This window comes from Oncorhynchus keta, chromosome 31 (genome assembly GCF_023373465.1).
Source record: "Oncorhynchus keta strain PuntledgeMale-10-30-2019 chromosome 31, Oket_V2, whole genome shotgun sequence".
NCBI classification, from domain to species: domain Eukaryota; kingdom Metazoa; phylum Chordata; class Actinopteri; order Salmoniformes; family Salmonidae; genus Oncorhynchus; species Oncorhynchus keta.
In genome coordinates, this window is record NC_068451.1 from 11411501 (window position 1) to 11431065 (window position 19565).

Genomic DNA, 19565 nt, shown 5'->3' on the forward strand with positions numbered 1-19565 from the left:
CTCTGTTAAAGAATCTGTCTGTGACCTCGCTAACCTCGTACTGTGCAGGTCTTCAGAAGTTGGTGGTGGTCCTTGAGAGGTCTCGAGGGTGACCCTGCTCCAAAGGACAGACACTTGGCAGGGTAATGACCACCCAAATGGAACCCTATTGATATCTAAGAGGGCATGGAGAGATGAACGGAATCGGACTCTGTCCGGGTCAAATGCTGGGATTAGCATTCAAAATGGCTTTTATTTCTTAAACATATTCCGAGAAAGGTCCAAAGTATTTTCATGAAATGCCCAAGTATTTCCTTATAGACCTGAGATACCATACTGTTTACACTGTTTTAAGTACGATGGAGTCTCTTACAGATGGGAATATAATAGCCCCATGTCTTCATCAAGGTTTGACAGTTTCAGTGTTGGATCGGTACTACTATACACATGCATGTATTCATCACAATAAAGTACACATCTTGACCACCTGCCCTCACATTCAGCCAAATATGTATGTATATGTATATATTATTATCAATCTTCCTCCATCTCTCCACAATGTTCTCTGTTCTTTTCATGTGCTTTTCTTAATCCTCCTCACCACCACCCTGCCTCTCCATCCCTTTATCTCTGCCCTCTTCATCATTCCCTCCTCTCCCTTCTCCTCCTCCTCTCCCTCTGTCATTGCAGGGCAGTCAGAGTTTTAGGGACCCAGTGAACTGTGAAATCGCACAAATTGCTGTTGCTTTACGTCTGGCCCAGCGACAGAGGGAGAGAAAGAGAAAGGGAGTGAGAGAAAAGAGGAGGGAGAGAGAGATTTTCTGCTCCAGCACTTCTGAACCTTTTTGCCCCCCTTATTCAAACACACAGACACACATGCACACGCACAGCTGCAAGACTGCATATCTCCCCCCCCCCTACTATCTCCACTTCACCACCACCTACTCTCAACATATAATCCCTCCACCCCCCACGATAAGACACCACCACTTTGCTTTAGTATCCGGGTCACAGAACAACTTGGTGAAGCAGCCTCAAGAGCGTTAAAACCCCTAGACCTGGGAGAGACATTTCAGCCACTTCTAATGAAAAGAACGCTTCCCCTAACACCAAAGTCACAAAAAGGCTAAAAAAAGAACATGCTGTGACTGTGTTTGCACTTGTGATGACTCCATGTTTTTTTCTATTTCAGCCAGACAGTAAGAACTAAGCAGGATATGTATACAGCATACCTGACTTTACCTCATATTGGACCATCCTTCTAATGATGAAGAGATGCCCAAAGCTATAGTTTTTAATGTTATATTTTTGGTTGTCTATTTGTCTATTTTTAGACAACCCCAATCTTTCCCATACTTTCTGCTCACAACAATTGATTTAGATTTCCATGCATCTCCACAACCTGAAATGTTATGAGCCAGCAAACCACATTATATGGATATATCAACATCAATTTGTAAAGATGTTCAGATTCTGGCTTTATTTTGAAGATATAATGCACCTGCACGTATATGATGGACTGTGACCATCCCTCAAAGGCCGGTACCTACAGCATTGGAGCAATGGGCAACTTTCTTCCCTTGTGTCCATATTATTTGCTGTATACTACCATCATGTGGAGCAAAGCTGCTACTGCAAGTTGGCCCTCTTATTTCAAAATTTGCACGGTCTCTATGCACACTCACAGAGCCCAACAAACACACACACACACACACACACACACACACACACACACACACACATCACACACATCACACACAATATGCACATTCATTTATACTGACTCTACACAACCAGCACACCAACTCACATGCAAGCTGCTGCTACTCTGTCTATCTTATATTCCGCTGCCTAGCCCCCCTTTACATATCTACCTCCATCACTCCAGTGTCCCTGCACATGCATGGTATTGGAACTGACTTTTAAAATATTTCCTGTATATAGTATGCCTACTTACTTACTTTATTGTGTATTGTGTATTTCATATTTCTTATTATTATTTATCGTGTGTTCCTTTCTAGTGATACATTGTTATTGATTATTGCATTGTTGGGGTTTGAGTTGGCAAGAAAGGCATTTCACTGTACTTGTGCATGTGACATTAAAACTTGAAACAAAATCATTCTTAATTGAGTTAGCTACCACTAGCCGACGCTGTGACTTCGCTATCACCTTTAACAGACCTAATACATGCGGAAGTGAATGGTGTTTGGAGATAATTAACATGAACTGTGTCTGTTCTCTTTAATGTATTATTTTGTCTGGTATTAACGTGTTCCTGTGAAATACCGTTCTCTTACCAATTTGTTGTTATCTAATCACTTGTGTTAGAAGCTGTCGGCTAGCACTGCTTGGTGCACATGCAGTCTTTAGTGCCCGGCTTTCATGTTTTATAAAAAAAACATTTTTTATTTCCATAGTATAGGAATGTTATCTGTTTTACAAAATTAAGACGACGCTCGAGCAGTCGAACATGCAGTTAGAACAGAGATACATACTATTGTGAGTGTTATTTCTAGTATCAACAGTGCCAAAATACAGGAATATCAAAGTAAGTTGGCTAAGAAGGACAAAGAAAACGAAACGCTGAAACGAAAAGTTACAACCGCAGAACGTGAGGTCACAGCATTGCGAAGCTCCTTTGAATTTTCTGGAAATGAATGTCATCAAGTCAGGTCAAGCAAGCACTTATGCACTTTCACCAGAAATGCAAAGAGGGAAACCAATTTGCAATGAAAACGAGGTGTCAAGCAAAGCTGAGTGGAGAATAGATTTCCCCTGTGAGTATTGTCCTGATTGTTTTCATTCCAATGTTTAGCTCTTTGACATGCACTTACCAACCCCTACTTTTGTCCAAATATCTTTGTTTTGATCACAGGTCTCGGTGGAAGGACTCCTCCACAGGTTTTTTTCCCAGTGCAAAGACACATCTCTTCCCACTGGGGCATCAACTATTTATATGTCCCATCACCAGAACCCTACTTCCCATTCTGCAGAAGAATCTGGGTTTTTAGCAGAGCTAACCAGAGGCCAGTCCCCATCAACCAGTCCAGTCATCAGACCAGTGATAAAAGAGGAGCCCTCTGACATTGAGACATTCTACATTAAATGGGAGATGAGTGAGGAGGGCATTGGGGAGGAACGGGAGGGCCTAGGCCTGATACACATCCTGGGAAAAGAGTACGAAGCCCAGCAGACGGGTGGAACTCCAACCAGGCAAGGGGCGGAACTCACCCTGTTGCTGGTAGCCAGAGTGGACATGAGTATGGGGAGAGACCGACCAGGCATCTGAAAAGTATGCATGTGAAATGATGAGATGATGATTTAAAAAAAAATCTAGTTTAAGAGGATCATGCAAATGACAATATGGTTCCATTGTCTCAGGGAGGCTGTCAAGCGCAGAGACACAGAGGAGGTTCAGAGAGAGAGAGAGTCCATGCTGACCCTGAGAAGTTCCGGGCCTACAAGGAGAAGGAACGACGCAGGAAAATATGTTACTATACCTTTCACTACCACAGTCTGGGTGTCCACCTTCAATATAGTCTTGATGAGAATATTGACGTTAACTTGAATTAAATTCATCTTAATTCCATTGTCCTACATGGACACATTCATTTCAGACATTTGAATGCAGAGCATGCAATATGTTTATCTTTGATCATGTGTATGTGCATTTGTTGAAGAATCTGTGTTCATACTCACACCTTTTTTTTCAGGAATCAGCAGAGGAAAGTGTCTATCAGATTTACCTGAAGAGAGAAGCATCCAGATGCTGTCGTGCCTGCAAATGTCCTTTTTCCCAACGAAAAAATGATTTCTGTATCATATTGTAATGATCCAGTTATTCAATGAATTGCTTCGGGCTGTTAATGTTCTATGTTTTTTTTATTTGGAAATGTCGGTAAATTAATTCACATTGTACACCATTTGCTTTTGTTCACTGATTTACCACTAGACGGTGCTGTGATTGAGCCACCCCAAACACATTTGACACGTGACGCGCGCGATTGGCGCGGCGGAAGTGAACTGCGAGGTAAACGTTGAGACGTAATACAGTTGCTCTCTAAAACATGTCAAATTAATTTTATTCTGAATATTTTATACAAGTGTGAGTGCCTTTGAAATACCACGTTTTCGTTCGCTTTCTCTTTTTGATAATATTGTCACTGAAGGGTTACAAACTGACGCACGCATCGGTAAAGTTGTTGGCTGCTGACTGTTTAGCCAGCTGAGCTAGCTAGTAATGTTACGTTACAGTGCCACAGACAAAAGGGTTAGCTAGTTATCACCTGCTTCACTCTGTGACTTGGCCAATTTAGAAAACTTGACAACGTTAGGTTGTGCGGGTGAGTTAAAAAGTAAATAATAATCTCCCAAGTAGAGATATGAATTCCTGTTTACATAACGAAGAAAACGCTCGTGCAGTGGAAAATGCTATCAGAACTGCGGTAAATACTGTCATGGATGTTATTTACAATATGAACAGTACCAAAATACTGGAATATGAAAGGAAGGTGGCAGAGAGGGACAAAGAAAACGAAACCCTTAAATATAAGCTTAAAAAAGCTGAAGACGAATTAACAACATTTCGAATAGGCCTATCCTTTGAATTGTCTGCACTTTCACCAGAAAGAGATTTTGGGAAACCCATGTGCAATGAGAACGAGGTGGCAAGCGAAAATGATTGGAGAATGGATTTCCCCAGTAAGTAGCTCTCTCCCGATTGCTTGGTTATCAGTAGTTCATAATACTGTACATTCCCACTCAAGTCACCGGTGCATAAATATCAGTGTGTACATCATTATAGACACTATGTTATGAGGATGAGTGTATTCGTAGTTGATATTCCCCATATGCTAAAGTAATGCTGTTGCCAGTACCAGTACTGAGACAAATCTGGTACATGAGGTCATGTAGCTAACAATCCAATTTGTCTCAGTATATGCTCTGCAGATTGTTATTGTGTACTGGGTACTGCCCCATTTAACATGGCAACGCCTATGATGAGACATCTTTTTGTAATCTTGTTCATTTTCACCGCCCTGCTGGTAAAGGCAACTTGAACATGTCTATGCTCAAACCTGGCTAGTTTGTGACCAGTTTGTGCTTTAGATATCATGTATTTGTTTCAATCCCAGGTCTCAATGCAGGGACTCCTGGGCTTTCAGCAGAGCGAGCCAGAGGCCAGTCCCCATCAGCCATTCCAGTCACCAGCCCAGTGATAAAAGAGGAGCCTGCTGACACTGGGTCCTTCTACATCAAATGGGAGATGAGTGAGGAGAGTATTGCAGAACAACAGGAGGGCTTAGGCCCGATGCACGTCTTGGGGAAAGAGTCTGATGGAACGTCTTCTGTTGCTGGTAGCCAGAGTCCAGGCGATAGACGTTCAGAACAGTCTGAGGAGACATTGACAGAGCATGTGAAAAGTACGCTTGTGTGTCTTGTCTCTGTCCTTTTCTGTTTGTTGATGTTGTTTTTTATAGTGGAGTGGGGAGGGGATTGTAAAGTTGTAAGGGGTCTTATGGGTTTAAAAACAACTGTGCTATGCAGTTCATGGTAATAACAATACGGTTCTATTGTCTCTTGACATCAGGGAGGCTGTCAAGCGCAGAGACACAGCGGCAATACAGAGAGAGAATCCGTGCTGACCCTGAGAAGTTGCGGGCCTACAAGGAGAGGGCAAAATGCCGGTATGACCTTTCATCCACACAGTCTGGGTGTCCACAATTTCACTTAAATGGCAATTCAATTTAGTTAAGTTGTCTTGCACATGGAGCATGCAATATTTCTGACATGTTTAGCATATTTTAGTGCTTTGACTGGTCTGGATTTTGGGTTGTTGGTTATTTTTTTATTTATCTGTGCTGTGAAAGACAAATCCATAGTAAAATACTCTCAATGTGTTTTGCAGTGTAACACAGATTACATTACAATTTTGGGGGGAAAAATTCAAGGTGGGAAAACCACCTTGAATCTTCCGTAATATAAAGCTTCCTGTTATATTACTGTACTTCACATAAAGACATATTTACAGTTAAGAGCGTTGGGCCACTAACCCAAAGGTCGCTGGTTCAAATCCCCAAGCTGACTAGGTGAAAAATCTGTCGATTTAAGTCGCTCTGGATAAGAGTGTCTGCTAAATGACAACAATTGTGTTAAAATCGATAGTGCTTCACTGTCAGGAGAATATTTGAAAATATCAATGATTATCACGAAAGGTCTGTGTAAAGTATAAATGGAAAAGGTTTATGGTCTAACCGGACACTATGTTGAGCCAATTCAGCTCAGATGTCTTGGTTCCGATGCTACAGGCAGGATACGCTTCTGTCAGTAGATTCCTATCAAAGAGACTCTGACACCTATTCTTGGACTGTCAACAGTGAAAGACCAGTACAAAATGATCCACCTTGTTGCTAATGAGGACATGACAAATGGTCAAATTTGAAAGAAAATGGACTGTTACAAGAGCCTCCTATCATCATTGTCAATAATTCTCTACCAGGATTCAATGGAGGTACCAAATCATCTTGGCCCAGACAAAAAATAAACATATAACATATTGGCTTTGTATAGCACTGTGAACACTTGCCACACAAGCAACCATCAATTTATCCCATGCAATTGGTATTGCTTTTTAGGGAGGAGGAGGAGGATGATGATGAGGATTGGATCAGCAACTTTCATGTCCCTTGGCAGCAGACGCCTGAAAGCCTCAGGCGAGCCATTGCAGAGGGACGAAGAGTCGAGGCGGCAGATAGGCGTCTGATGGTGAGGATCACCGTTGATGCAATGCGTGTACACTGCCTCAACCCCAACAAGAAAGTATGTGCAGAAATAGCCAAAGCCATAGTTGCAGAATATCCAGAGAGCTTTGCAGACCTGTCAAAAGAAGGGGAACTGCTTAGCAGAAGGTACTCCTCCTTGCTCACCCAAATAAAGACAAGAGTGGAGCATGTGAACCGGAACACTGAAAATAGAATACGCAGACCCAAGACGAGCAAAAAAGGGGAACATAGCAACAGACAAGCCAAAACAGCAAGAACAAAAGTGGACAGTTATGGGTGCATCAACTGGCACCCACAGGATCTTCCGGAAGGAGAGACTCCTGAGTCCCTGGAAAACAAGAGACAGATTATGGCCACCATTTTCAACAGTGCAGGCCCCAGAGGTGTGGACAGGGGAGATGTGGATGAATTAATGAGGCTTACGTACATTAACCAACGCCACATGATCAATGCATGGCCAGCCCCAAGCATCGGTGACGTCAAGGAACAATGGCCTTTTCTTTTTACCAAGAGATGGCTCTGTGCCCACTTCCACATGCTCACTGGAGTTGAGATCAACAGCTGCCTCAGTGGCGCTCTGCTGAGCAAGGGACAGACCATTGTCAATTTCTTCCGAAGTCAGAAACCCAACTGGAGGAGAAGCATCCAAAGTCTCCTCAATGACATTGAAGGTGACCTCAATGGAAACAACAAGGACCTCACAGCCTGTGCTGCCATTCTTCTGGTGCTGTCCCACTTCAGAGAGAAAGAGGACTCTCTCTTCCTCTTGGCTGATGTAAGTTATTGTGTGTGATTTTATTCAAATAAAAAAACATTGTATTCTGATTGTTTCATACTGGGACTATATACATTATACTGTGCTTTTACACACATGATTGATCATATCAGGATTCAACAACCTTCTTTTTGTGTTTAATGTAGGTGAATGACACCCAGATGGATGTAGAGGTTCAGTTGCATTTGCCGGCCACTCCAAGACTTATCATGCTTGGTAATGACAACATTTTGTGTATGGACTGGCGATGATCATATTCATAACTCAGATTATGTCCATGGTGGGGCTAGATAAACCACCAGAAATACATACTGGTACTTAACTACATAATGTTAACGCTGAATAGAACAATGAGATGAATTCTAGCCTAAATACAGTAATATTTAATTGTGGTGGAACAGTAATATATTGTGTAGGCCTATGTTAGGAAATATATTGTGTAACACAATCATTATTGCTGTATACTTCAGGGAGTTCCCTGCTGGCCTCATCTAAATGGATGGTGTCACTCGAGGGGAGAGTGGTCTGTGTTTTGGAAAATCAGTCCGACTTTGCTGCTGCCCTCTCTGTGCTCTTCGGCTGTTTCTACGTGTTCAATACAGAGTACCAGGAGGCAGCCTCAGCAACACTGGAGCTTATTCAGAGGCAAGTATTGAGCATTTATTAATCCAGCACTTACATTTGTCTTGCATGCCTTGCAGTTAAATTTCATTTAGTTTTTGCTTATCTCAGTTTTGAGAGACTTACTTAGTGTTGCAAAGGAAGGGTATATTACTGGAAACTTTAGTTTACCAGTAAACTACCAGATTTTTTGTATCTTTCAAGGATTTTATATATTCTATTACAATACATACAGTGGCCCTTTTGGGTACCTCAGATTATCACAGGTGTCTGTAATTATCTCTGGCCCTCTGTGTGGCCTTATCACATGTACATATATGAAATAATTAAAGAAGATGATTTTAAAATAGAAAAACACAGTTGTAAAGCATCCTAAATATAATACATCAATTTAGTGAATACCATTTTTAATGGGTTTCAGCATTAAGTATCTTATCTTTTTCACTTATTTTACTATGTCAGTATGCATTTGTTGTCCATGTTTGTCAAACTGCTGGCAGTTGTAAAAAAAAAAGTAAATAGTTGGAAGAGTTGCAGAGTTAATTGAAAATAATGCCAACGTTAATTCAATTTTTTTTCATTAATTAGGCTATTTTTCCTTGAACCTTATAGTCTATCTACTAGAAACTCATGGACAATATGGACACAGATGTAAAAAAATAAATAAATAATACTATATATGAATACATATGGTTTAAGTTATTCAAATATAAATGACCAAAGTTGCAATAGATTGTCATACATTTTCTCTTAATTACCAAAACTACTGAAGATTCCGGTAGATTAGTAAATTACCGGTAGCTTTGCAACCCAAATTGAAAGAATTGTGAAAGCAATGCCTGGATTCACTAACTCTTCCATGTTGACTGTTTAGGTTTCTAGTAGGGATCAACCCAAATGAAGGAACCAAATGCTCTTCATACCTTGATTCAGAAGCCGGGGTGAGCCGCAGGACTGGAAGAGTTGTGCAAAGGAAGACCGATGCAGTTGCCACCTTCCTCAAAGACCTGACTGAATTTGAATGGTAGAAACAGTTTCATAGATGCATTACATTACATTTACATTTACATTTAAGTCATTTAGCAGACGCTCTTATCCAGAGCGACTTACAAATTGGTGCATTCACCTTATGACATCGAGTGGAACAGCCACTTTACAATAGTGCATCTAAATCTTTTAAGGGGGGGGGGGTGAGAAGGATTACTTTATCCTATCCTAGGTATTCCTTAAAGAGGTGGGGTTTCAGGTGTCTCCGGAAGGTGGTGATTGACTCCGCTGTCCTGGCGTCGTGAGGGAGTTTGTTCCACCATTGGGGGCCAGAGCAGCGAACAGTTTTGACTGGGCTGAGCGGGAACTGTACTTCCTCAGTGGTAGGGAGGCGAGCAGGCCAGAGGTGGATGAACGCAGTGCCCTTGTTTGGGTGTAGGGCCTGATCAGAGCCTGGAGGTACTGAGGTGCCGTTCCCCTCACAGCTCCGTAGGCAAGCACCATGGTCTTGTAGCGGATGCGAGCTTCAACTGGAAGCCAGTGGAGAGAGCGGAGGAGCGGGGTGACGTGAGAGAACTTGGGAAGGTTGAACACCAGACGGGCTGCGGCGTTCTGGATGAGTTGTAGGAGTTTAATGGCACAGGCAGGGAGCCCAGCCAACAGCGAGTTGCAGTAATCCAGACGGGAGATGACAAGTGCCTGGATTAGGACCTGCGCCGCTTCCTGTGTGAGGCAGGGTCGTACTCTGCGGATGTTGTAGAGCATGAACCTACAGGAACGGGCCACCGCCTTGATGTTAGTTGAGAACGACAGGGTGTTGTCCAGGATCACGCCAAGGTTCTTAGCGCTCTGGGAGGAGGACACAATGGAGTTGTCAACCGTGATGGCGAGATCATGGAACGGGCAGTCCTTCCCGGGAGGAAGAGCATCTCCGTCTTGCCGAGGTTCAGCTTGAGGTGGTGATCCGTCATCCACACTGATATGTCTGCCAGACATGCAGAGATGCGATTCGCCACCTGGTCATCAGAAGGGGGAAAGGAGAAGATTAATTGTGTGTCGTCTGCATAGCAATGATAGGAGAGCCCATGTGAGGTTATGACAGAGCCAAGTGACTTGGTGTATAGCGAGAATAGGAGAGGGCCTAGAACAGAGCCCTGGGGGACACCAGTGGTGAGAGCGCGTGGTGAGGAGACAGATTCTCGCCACGCCACCTGGTAGGAGCGACCTGTCAGGTAGGACGCAATCCAAGCGTGGGCCGCGCCGGAGATGCCCAACTCGGAGAGGGTGGAGAGGAGGATCTGATGGTTCACAGTATCGAAGGCAGCCGATAGGTCTAGAAGGATGAGAGCAGAGGAGAGAGTTAGCTTTAGCAGTGCGGAGCGCCTCCGTGATACAGAGAAGAGCAGTCTCAGTTGAATGACTAGTCTTGAAACCTGACTGATTTGGATCAAGAAGGTCATTCTGAGAGAGATAGCGGGAGAGCTGGCCAAGGACGGCACGTTCAAGAGTTTTGGAGAGAAAAGAAAGAAGGGATACTGGTCTGTAGTTGTTGACATCGGAGGGATCGAGTGTAGGTTTTTTCAGAAGGGGTGCAACTCTCGCTCTCTTGAAGACGGAAGGGACGTAGCCAGCGGTCAGGGATGAGTTGATGAGCGAGGTGAGGTAAGGGAGAAGGTCTCCGGAAATGGTCTGGAGAAGAGAGGAGGGGATAGGGTCGAGCGGGCAGGTTGTTGGGCGGCCGGCCGTCACAAGACGCGAGATTTCATCTGGAGAGAGAGGGGAGAAAGAGGTCAGAGCACAGGGTAGGGCAGTGTGAGCAGAACCAGCGGTGTCGTTTGACTTAGCAAACGAGGATCGGATGTCGTCGACCTTCTTTTCAAAATGGTTGACGAAGTCATCTGCAGAGAGGGAGGAGAATTCAGGAGGGAGGAGAAGGTGGCAAAGAGCTTCCTAGGGTTAGAGGCAGATGCTTGGAATTTAGAGTGGTAGAAAGTGGCTTTAGCAGCAGAGACAGAGGAGGAAAATGTAGAGAGGAGGGAGTGAAAGGATGCCAGGTCCGCAGGGAGGCGAGTTTTCCTCCATTTCCGCTCGGCTGCCCGGAGCCCTGTTCTGTGAGCTCGCAATGAGTCGTCGAGCCACGGAGCGGGAGGGGAGGACCGAGCCGGCCTGGAGGATAGGGGACATAGAGAGTCAAAGGATGCAGAAAGGGAGGAGAGGAGGGTTGAGGAGGCAGAATCAGGAGATGGGTTGGAGAAGGTTTGAGCAGAGGGAAGAGATGATAGGATGGAAGAGGAGAGAGTAGCGGGGGAGAGAGAGCGAAGGTTGGGACGGCGCGATACCATCCGAGTAGGGGCAGTGTGGGAAGAACAGGCTGCAAACACACAAAACAAGGACGCGCATACATGATGAATAGCTTCAAATTTTGTAATGTTGCTCTTGTTTAGTATCAATCAATCACCACTACAGATTGCAATTGAGGTCTATCATGATATGCATCTTGGAATATTTGTCCTATGTTTCTGTTGGCTGGCCCTGTCTGTGATGGGGAAACGTGATTGTATAACTTTTGTTATAATGATGTTCTAAATGATTACCGGAAGTGTTTTTTTTTTGACAGATTTAAGATTTTTTGTAGACTTATTGTAAACAAAATCAGTGTGATAAATTCTATTTTGTTCGGGAACGAGTTCCCATTTCACTACAGTGTGAAAGGGGCAGTGCAGATGAACTTGATTTTCCTGTTTTTAAAAAAATATATATTTCCACACGATGAGGTTGTAATAAAACTGAGAAATTGTGAAAATTATGCCCTTTGTTGTGTAAGAGCTGTTTGAAAATTGGCTGGAATTTCAGCCTGTTCAGTTGGGATGGAACTTTTGGCCCACCTCATTATGTCGCAATGTGATCTGATTATAATAGACCAATGATTGTTCATATGGGTAAGGGGTTGGCTCTAGACCATTCTGTCAGCCAATCAGATCTGTATATGTAAATAATGTATATTAAAATGTGTTTCCTAACGCCCACATGATCAAACTGAGCATTTTAAGGGCCGAAGGAGGCTAAGGGAAATAAATGGTGAAACATACGTTGAATATGTTGGAAGTTATTTTCATTAAATAAACACAGTGATTTGTTATACATATGGTGATGATTTAAAAATAGAATTACAAAGACTGCATGGGGGCTTAAGCTGTTATCTTTTTCAATATTATTTATTTGTGATAAAACATCCTCTTTTGGATTAAACTGCATTTTGCCATTGCCAATCTAGTTTGAGGAATGGAATTTGTCTACTTACAGTGCAGTGTTTTTCTCTGACTGATAGCCAATCAATTTCGCACCTTAAAAACAGTCAAATGTTCAAGTTTAAATACAATTGGCCTTAAATCAATAAAATCTACATTAAATCCCCAATTCATTCAACCTGTATTTGATGTGTGCGCTCTGCTGCTGAGTAGGTTATTTAAAAAAAAAAATGCACTTGAATGGGATTAATAGTGAGTGGGGAGGCTATGCTCAACTCACCCAATCTAGCTGATTGTAATAGGCGACACTCGGGGTACCTGTTCAAGAGGTCATTTTGACTGCATCTACTGTTTGTCAAATCAAATGTACTACTCATGTGCTCTCCTTGACATGTTTCTGTTTGTTTCTTTGTTCATTCTTTATCAAATTTAACCAATAGAACTCATGGCTCAACGAAGAAGGTGTGTGACAACTGCAAAAAGCTGTTAAATTGTGCTTCTAAAATATGTGAGAGCTGCAAAGCTGTGCAGCCTTTCAAGAAGTACCACAAATTACGCAATAAGGCAATGGACAAGACACTGATGGAATGGGCAAGAAAGACCATCCTGCACAACAACGTTGCCAGGTTCCTGGACTCACTTTTTATAATGGTAACCCTCTACATTTCTGGACACATTCTTAGCTTTATTCCATTTGAATTTAACTAATTCCCATTTTATTTCTGATTAGCAGCCATCTGATTGAAATGATAATTCTGTAAACTCTGTCTTCTTCAGCTCCGTAAAGTACATGCTCTGGGCTTTAGGCCCATCCTCCTCATAGGGAAGCAGTCCCGTGGAGGCTGCTGGGGAGTAGAAATCATGATGCCTACCAACCCTCAGCCAGGTCTGGAGGAGGACTGCCTCCAGGAGCTGCTCAAATACTATGAATCTTTACTGAAGCGTAAGTTACTATGCACTCTCTACAGCATACACAACACACTAAGTGTACAAAACATTAAGGACACCCACTCTTTCCATGACATAAACTGACCAGGTGAATCCAGGTGAAAGCTAAGATCCCTTATTGATGTCACTTGTTAAATCCACTTCAATCAGTGTAGATGAAGGGGAAGAGGCAGGATAAAGAAGGATTTGTAAGCCTTGCAAACAATTGAGAAATGGATTGTGTATGTGTAACATTCAGAGGTTTAACGGGCAAGACAAAATATGTGCCTTTCAATGGTAGTAGGTGTCCTTAATGTTTTGTATACTCAGTATACGTTCAACAGCATACATACAACAGCATATACCAACAACTCCCCTCTGTGTAACAACATATTAAGTTGAAGATTGCAGAATGTATGCTACATTATTTATAAAAAATACCTGCCATTTTTCTTCAAACAGATATGCCTGACAACCAGTCCCCCACCAACTCCACAAAAGCCACCAGGGGTAGTGCCCTGGAAGGACAAGAGGGACAGGATGGAGATGTGGGTGACGTTAGCACTGGGGAAGGAGTAGACAAAAGGGCTTCAGATGTCGAAGTGGGAGAAGACGATGGAGATAGAACTGAGGGAGATGAAGAGGACATGGAACCTGACTACCGGCCACCTGCCAAGAAGACAAAGTAGAGTGAGCTGCACTACACCACAGAGCTGTGCTCTCCAAACTATTTAGCCATAATAGTATTTTTTTAAATGTTGTATGCATGTTCCTGTTTTCTATCAACTATCTGTCTGTGTGAGAGGCCTGATAAATAAACCACTTAAGGCAGAAAAACAGCATTATTCATTATTTTAATCTCCTTGTTGAAATGTACCAATCCAGACAAAATACATACATCTACTGAAATGTAAAACAATGACAGTCCACCAAGGTTTAGGCTGGTTATCAAATCAAAGTTTATTTGCAGGTGGAGCGAATTGCTTGTGTTTCTATCTCCAGCAGTGCAGTGATAATACCTAGAAAACAATAAGCACATTCTCCAAAAGCAAAGGTTGGGCGGTTCTACTACGACAGCCCTAGTGTGTGTATCTGTGTTGTGGAGTCTGTGTTCATACTCATTCTCTCTTCAGATATTATCAGAAGAGGGTGCTGATATCAGATCTACCTGAAGAGACTCGGAGACAGCAGAGGGAGGCCTGGAGGGAAGCATCCAGACGCCGTCGGGCCCGCGAATTGTCCTCCCTTCAGACGAACCCCACACAGCCCTGCCACCTCCCCCAGAACACAGAGACACCTGGGGGGACTAGGGGACGCCACAGGGGCAGACAGTAGGGTGGAAAGTTTGGATAGCTACTGGACAGTCTTCTTTTGACATTCTATACAGACCACTTACTTAAAATGAGATCTTGAGCATGGCCTTTAACAATTTCAGGACTGAATAGATACATGGTTCATCTCTGTAATTGATGTCATTGAGCCTATCAACAGGAGGCACTGTTTGTGCATGTTCAGGAGTTTCCTGACAGGTTGAACTTACAGGTGTACCTTGTCATCCATACTTGCAGCGTTATTCTATCATGTGTTCAATTTAGCATAAAATATTGTACAGTTTGTAATAGCAATAAAGTGAGACAAATGTTTTTCCTTTTTCATTTAAACATACTGTCCATCTTTTGCAAATGAATAACATTTAACAAACTGAAGTATTTTTTTGTATTTCAAATGGTCCTGATTGGAAACAATTGAATAGTTGTTATAGAATTATGACCAACATAAATCCCTTGATTTTGGAAGAATATGACTTATTTATATCTTTATTACCTTATGATCGAACAAGTTTGAATACCCTCATTAAGAGCCTAGATGGCAGCCTCCCTGGATCCTTTGCTATTTGCAGACCGCCCTAAAACTGCTGTTGAATATGCTCTTCTCTATCTCCCCCACAGAGCACAATATTCTTTGACTTCTCCAGTGCATTCAATACCATACAACCCCACCTACTGGCCCAAAAGCTAACGGACATTCATCTCAACCCACACATAATCAAATGGATTGTGATCTGACCAATAGACCACGGTTCGTAAGACTGAACCAGGCAGTATCAGATCGGATATGTACAAACATGGGGGACCCCAGGGTTCTTAATGAGTGTAATAACGACTGATTTATGGTTAATGTTGTTTCTGCTTGTTTCCCCAGAGTAGGATAGACAACAGCATTTCTTAACTCCTTAGAATTGAACTCTATGTTGTATGGCCTCTAAGGTGCAGGTGCCTTCATACTGTATGTGTCTGTTTTCATCATGTGTTTGTTACATGTCTTCTCTTGTACTTGTAATTTATTGATGATGCTTAGTGCTAAAACCATTTCCCAAGTCGGGATCAATAAAGTACTACTCTACTCTCTACTCGTCACAGAAAAAATAAGCACAAATTACTTAATTATGAATCCTTTATCTTGACTAAATGCAGCTTGATAAAACATTGAGAAGATGAACTATCTTGACAAACCTTATGTGTGGAGTGATTCTAACTGTAGATGGGAAATGTGCATGCAGAGTAACTCAAGAGGTTGCACCAGTGTAGTCAAACAGGCAATACAGTAACCCCTTTTGGACCACAAGCTGAAATAAGGCATGTTGTGAGATATGAGATGTTGATTATGATAGGTTGTATTAGATTGTATTCTACAGACTCGGTGGCAGTTCTAGCTTGTATGCCCCCCCAAAAGCACCATTCTGGACTAACTGTCATTTTTATTCACCCCAAAATACTCAATATATCACAAAATATAAAAAATATCAGCATAATTTAGACGTCTTCTAAGTTAGCCTACAGCATTTGAAATTCACCTTACTGAGCTTGGGACCTAGTCAATATAATCACAGAAAACCTTTATGATGTCTACTCAATGAAAGTTAACCAAATCAATCATGTGCTAGTTAGGTTGTAATCGTTTTGCTGCAGGCTACACACATTATCTTGATGAAACTGTGTGAAATTATATCCAATGTTATGTAAGTTAGTTGGACAGCAAACGGAATATTGTTGCCCAATGTGTAATAGCATAGCAAGCAACATAGGCTAACAAACACAAGTGTTATACTAGCCTATTTCATTACATGCATAATATTATACTCATAAAGAGATGACATAGTTGCATACCTTTATCTTTTGTGCGTTTCTCCTCTTCTTTAACTGGGCACTGATGGCTTAGACCTTTTATCCATTTGTGTTGATTTGGCACTCAAGCACCAATACATTACCCATCTCCCAACACTGTCAACCAAGAGTCAAGACTAAACCAATTCACCTTGGTGGTGTGCAGACTGGTTTTATATTATTCTTAACGATTTCGCACAAACAGAAAATGTCTGTGAAACTATATATTCACAGTATTTTGAATGAATTGTGGTTTATTTGGTAGCATTTCGTAGTGTGACTGATTTTACTAATTGCATTAGTACTGTACAGAGTTAGAGGTGCACTATTTGGTAGATTCCTCCGCTCCCCCTACCTCTGGCTTCCAGTGGTGATACATGAGGTCAACCTACCCCCTCCCCCCTCCCCATCTAGTACTTCTGAGTGTGAGACCTTCCCAGGCAGTAGCCTGTCTAGCTCACAAACTAGAATCAGGGCGCCCACTCCGACAAGGTTAATTGACCCACAGTCCCACACGGTGACATGATATCATTGACTTGACGTGCAAATGAACGATAGAAAACCTATTGTGCAAATGTCACCATTCCAAAAACACGGGGTGGCACGGGTGGCCCCGTGCCAGCCCCGGCAAGATGTCGCCCTGGGCGGCTGCCCACGTCGCCTAATACCCAAATACGCCACCGTGTGTCTCTGAATTATAAACAATGTATATGAGAAGAGGTTATAGTAACAATCTAACACTTTACACTTCAACATCTTGAAATATTACATTTTATTGACAAAAAAAATCTCTGTACAATGTTGCATTGAATATCGTCACTAAAGCAGCATAGAGTATCGCCAGTGTATGTAATTTGTCATAATCTATTGCATGTAGGCTCCATCTTCCGTTGCCTAGCCCTAGTGCTTATAGAAAACATCAAAATGAACATAGAAACATCAACATGTATGGCATATCATGGACAGAAGAACCTTAACCTGAAATATTGCTCTGGTGTATTTATTTTCCCATTGTTTATTATAACAATAACACAAACATAAATAGCAGAGGTGTCATGCCCAAATGGGTCACAGGGGAACATGCTCCCCTCAGATTTGTCCTGTTTAAAGATATTTACATTATATACAGTATATACAGTACTTTCAGATGGTATTCACACTGAACTTTTTCCACATTTTGTTTTGTTACAAAGTGGGATTCAAATTGATTTCATTGTCATTTTTTGGTCAATGATATACACAAAATACCCTGTTATGTCAGTGGAAGAAAAAGTATATATATTTTGTATTGATGGAAAATAAAACACTAATATATCTTGATTAGATAAGTATTAAACTCCCTGAGTCAATACATGTTAGAATCACCTTGGGCAGGGATTACAGCTGTGAGTCTTTCTGGAAAAGCCTCTAAGAGATTTGCACACCTGGATTGTACAATACTTGCCCATTATTCTTTAAAAAATGTGTCAAGCTCTGTCAAGTTGGTTATTGATCACTGCTAGACTGCGATTTTCAAGTCTTGCCATAGATTTAAGATTTAAGTCAAAACTGTAACTAAGCCACTCAGGAACATTCAATGACGTCTTGGTAAGCAACTCCAGTTGTGTTTTAGATTATTGTCCTGTAGAGATTTTAATTTGTCTCCCAGTGTCTTTTGGAAAGCAGACTGAACCAGGTTTTCCTCAGGGATTTTGCCTGTGCTTAGCTCTATTCTGTTTCTTTTTATCCTAAAAAAAAACTCCCTAGTTCTTTCCAACCCATAACATGATGCAGCTACCACCATTCTTGAAAATATGAAGAGTGGTACTCAGTGATGTGTTGGATTTGCCCAAACATAACTCTTTGTATTCAGGACAAAAAGTTTATGTATTTGCCACATTTTTTGCAGTATTACTTTAGTGCAAACAGGATGCATGTTTTGGAATATTTGTTATTCTGAACAGACTTCCTTCTTTTCACTCTGTAATTTATGTTACTGTTGCCGAGTAACGATGTTGTTGATCCATCCTCAGTTATCTCCTATCACAGCCATTAAACTCTGTTACTGTTTTAAAGTCACCATTGGCCTCATGGTGAAATCCAAGAGTGGTGTCCTTCCTCTCCGGCAACTGATTTAAGAAGGATGCCTCTATCTTTGTAGTGACTGGGTGTATTGATACACCATCTAATGTGTACAATTAATAACTGCACAATGTTCAATGTCTGCTTTGAAAACATTTTCCAACATGTGCCCTTCTTTGTAAAACATAGAAAACACCCCTTGTCTTTGTAGTTGAATCTGTGCTTGAAATTCACTGCTTGACTTAGGGACCTTACATATAATTGTATGTGTGAGGTACAGAGATTGGGTAGTCATGTTAAACAGTATCATTGTATACAGAGCGAGTCCAGGCAACTTATTATGTGACTTGTTAAGCACATTTGTACCTCTCAACTTATTTAGGCTTGCCATTACAAAAAGATTGCATACTTTTATTGACTCAAGTTTATTTTTTATATTAATTTGTTAACATTTCTAAAAACACAATTCCACTTTGACATTATGGGGTATTCTGTGTAGATAAGTGACACACAATCTGAATTTAATAAAACAATTCAATTCAAAACTACTAGCCACCTAGCAATTTGATGTTGGCTTTAGCTATCCCAGATAGGTTGAGGCAATCAATCAAGTTAGAGTAGCTTGTCTAACTATCATCTTCGCTGGCATACCTGCTGGCAAGATTGGTAGACTTTAGAAAAGCAAGCAATAACTAAATGTACTGAATAAGACTCACATTCCTTTCAATATTTTACCCACATTTTAGCAGAGATGCAGAGAAGCATATTTAGTTTCTTTAAAGAATAACCACTCATCAGGAGTATACAGACAGCTGAAAAGGTATGCTTAGATATGCAGAAAAACAAAAGTGTTTAACATATAATTAAGCGTAAGGATTATGGCTGTAGCAAGACAAATATGTTTAATGAATAATATGAATGAACAGGAGCCAAGCCCACCTCCTGACCACCCCCAAGCCATCCTCACATACTTTGTGCCCCCACAGATTTTTGGAGTTCATGACGCCCCTGATAAATA

General features: G+C 41.7%; 1 protein-coding gene and 1 long non-coding RNA gene across 10 annotated transcripts in view; one reads left to right on the forward strand and one right to left on the reverse strand.

Annotated features, from left to right (window-relative positions):
* Positions 1 to 2157: 2157 nt before the first annotated feature.
* Positions 2158 to 15732, forward strand: LOC118364412 (uncharacterized). 6 transcript variants are annotated; one of them, XM_035745935.2, is made up of 11 exons: positions 2158 to 2759; positions 2858 to 3274; positions 3364 to 3472; positions 3696 to 3808; positions 3935 to 4012; positions 5118 to 5405; positions 5573 to 5669; positions 6618 to 7539; positions 7686 to 7755; positions 8010 to 8184; positions 9035 to 9419. In XM_035745935.2, exons 4-11 carry the CDS (start codon positions 3790 to 3792, stop codon positions 9186 to 9188), a joined length of 1803 nt encoding a protein of 600 aa, XP_035601828.2. In that variant the 5' UTR covers positions 2158 to 2759; positions 2858 to 3274; positions 3364 to 3472; positions 3696 to 3789; the 3' UTR covers positions 9189 to 9419. The 6 variants fall into 6 exon arrangements, with proteins under 6 accessions (XP_035601828.2, XP_035601827.2, XP_035601826.2 ...); XM_035745934.2 differs by having other exon boundaries at positions 3696 to 4012; XM_035745933.2 differs by having other exon boundaries at positions 3364 to 4012.
* Positions 15733 to 17241: 1509 nt separating this feature from the next.
* LOC118364417 (uncharacterized) overlaps positions 17242 to 19565 on the reverse strand; it is a 30036-nt gene continuing 27712 nt past the window's right edge. For 2 of the 4 annotated variants that reach the window (XR_004821585.2, XR_004821584.2), the window contains one exon: positions 17242 to 19555. This is a non-coding gene — a long non-coding RNA (uncharacterized LOC118364417). The remainder of the gene's footprint in view (positions 19556 to 19565) is intronic. The other 2 variants (XR_004821586.2, XR_004821587.2) reach the window with 2 other exon arrangements.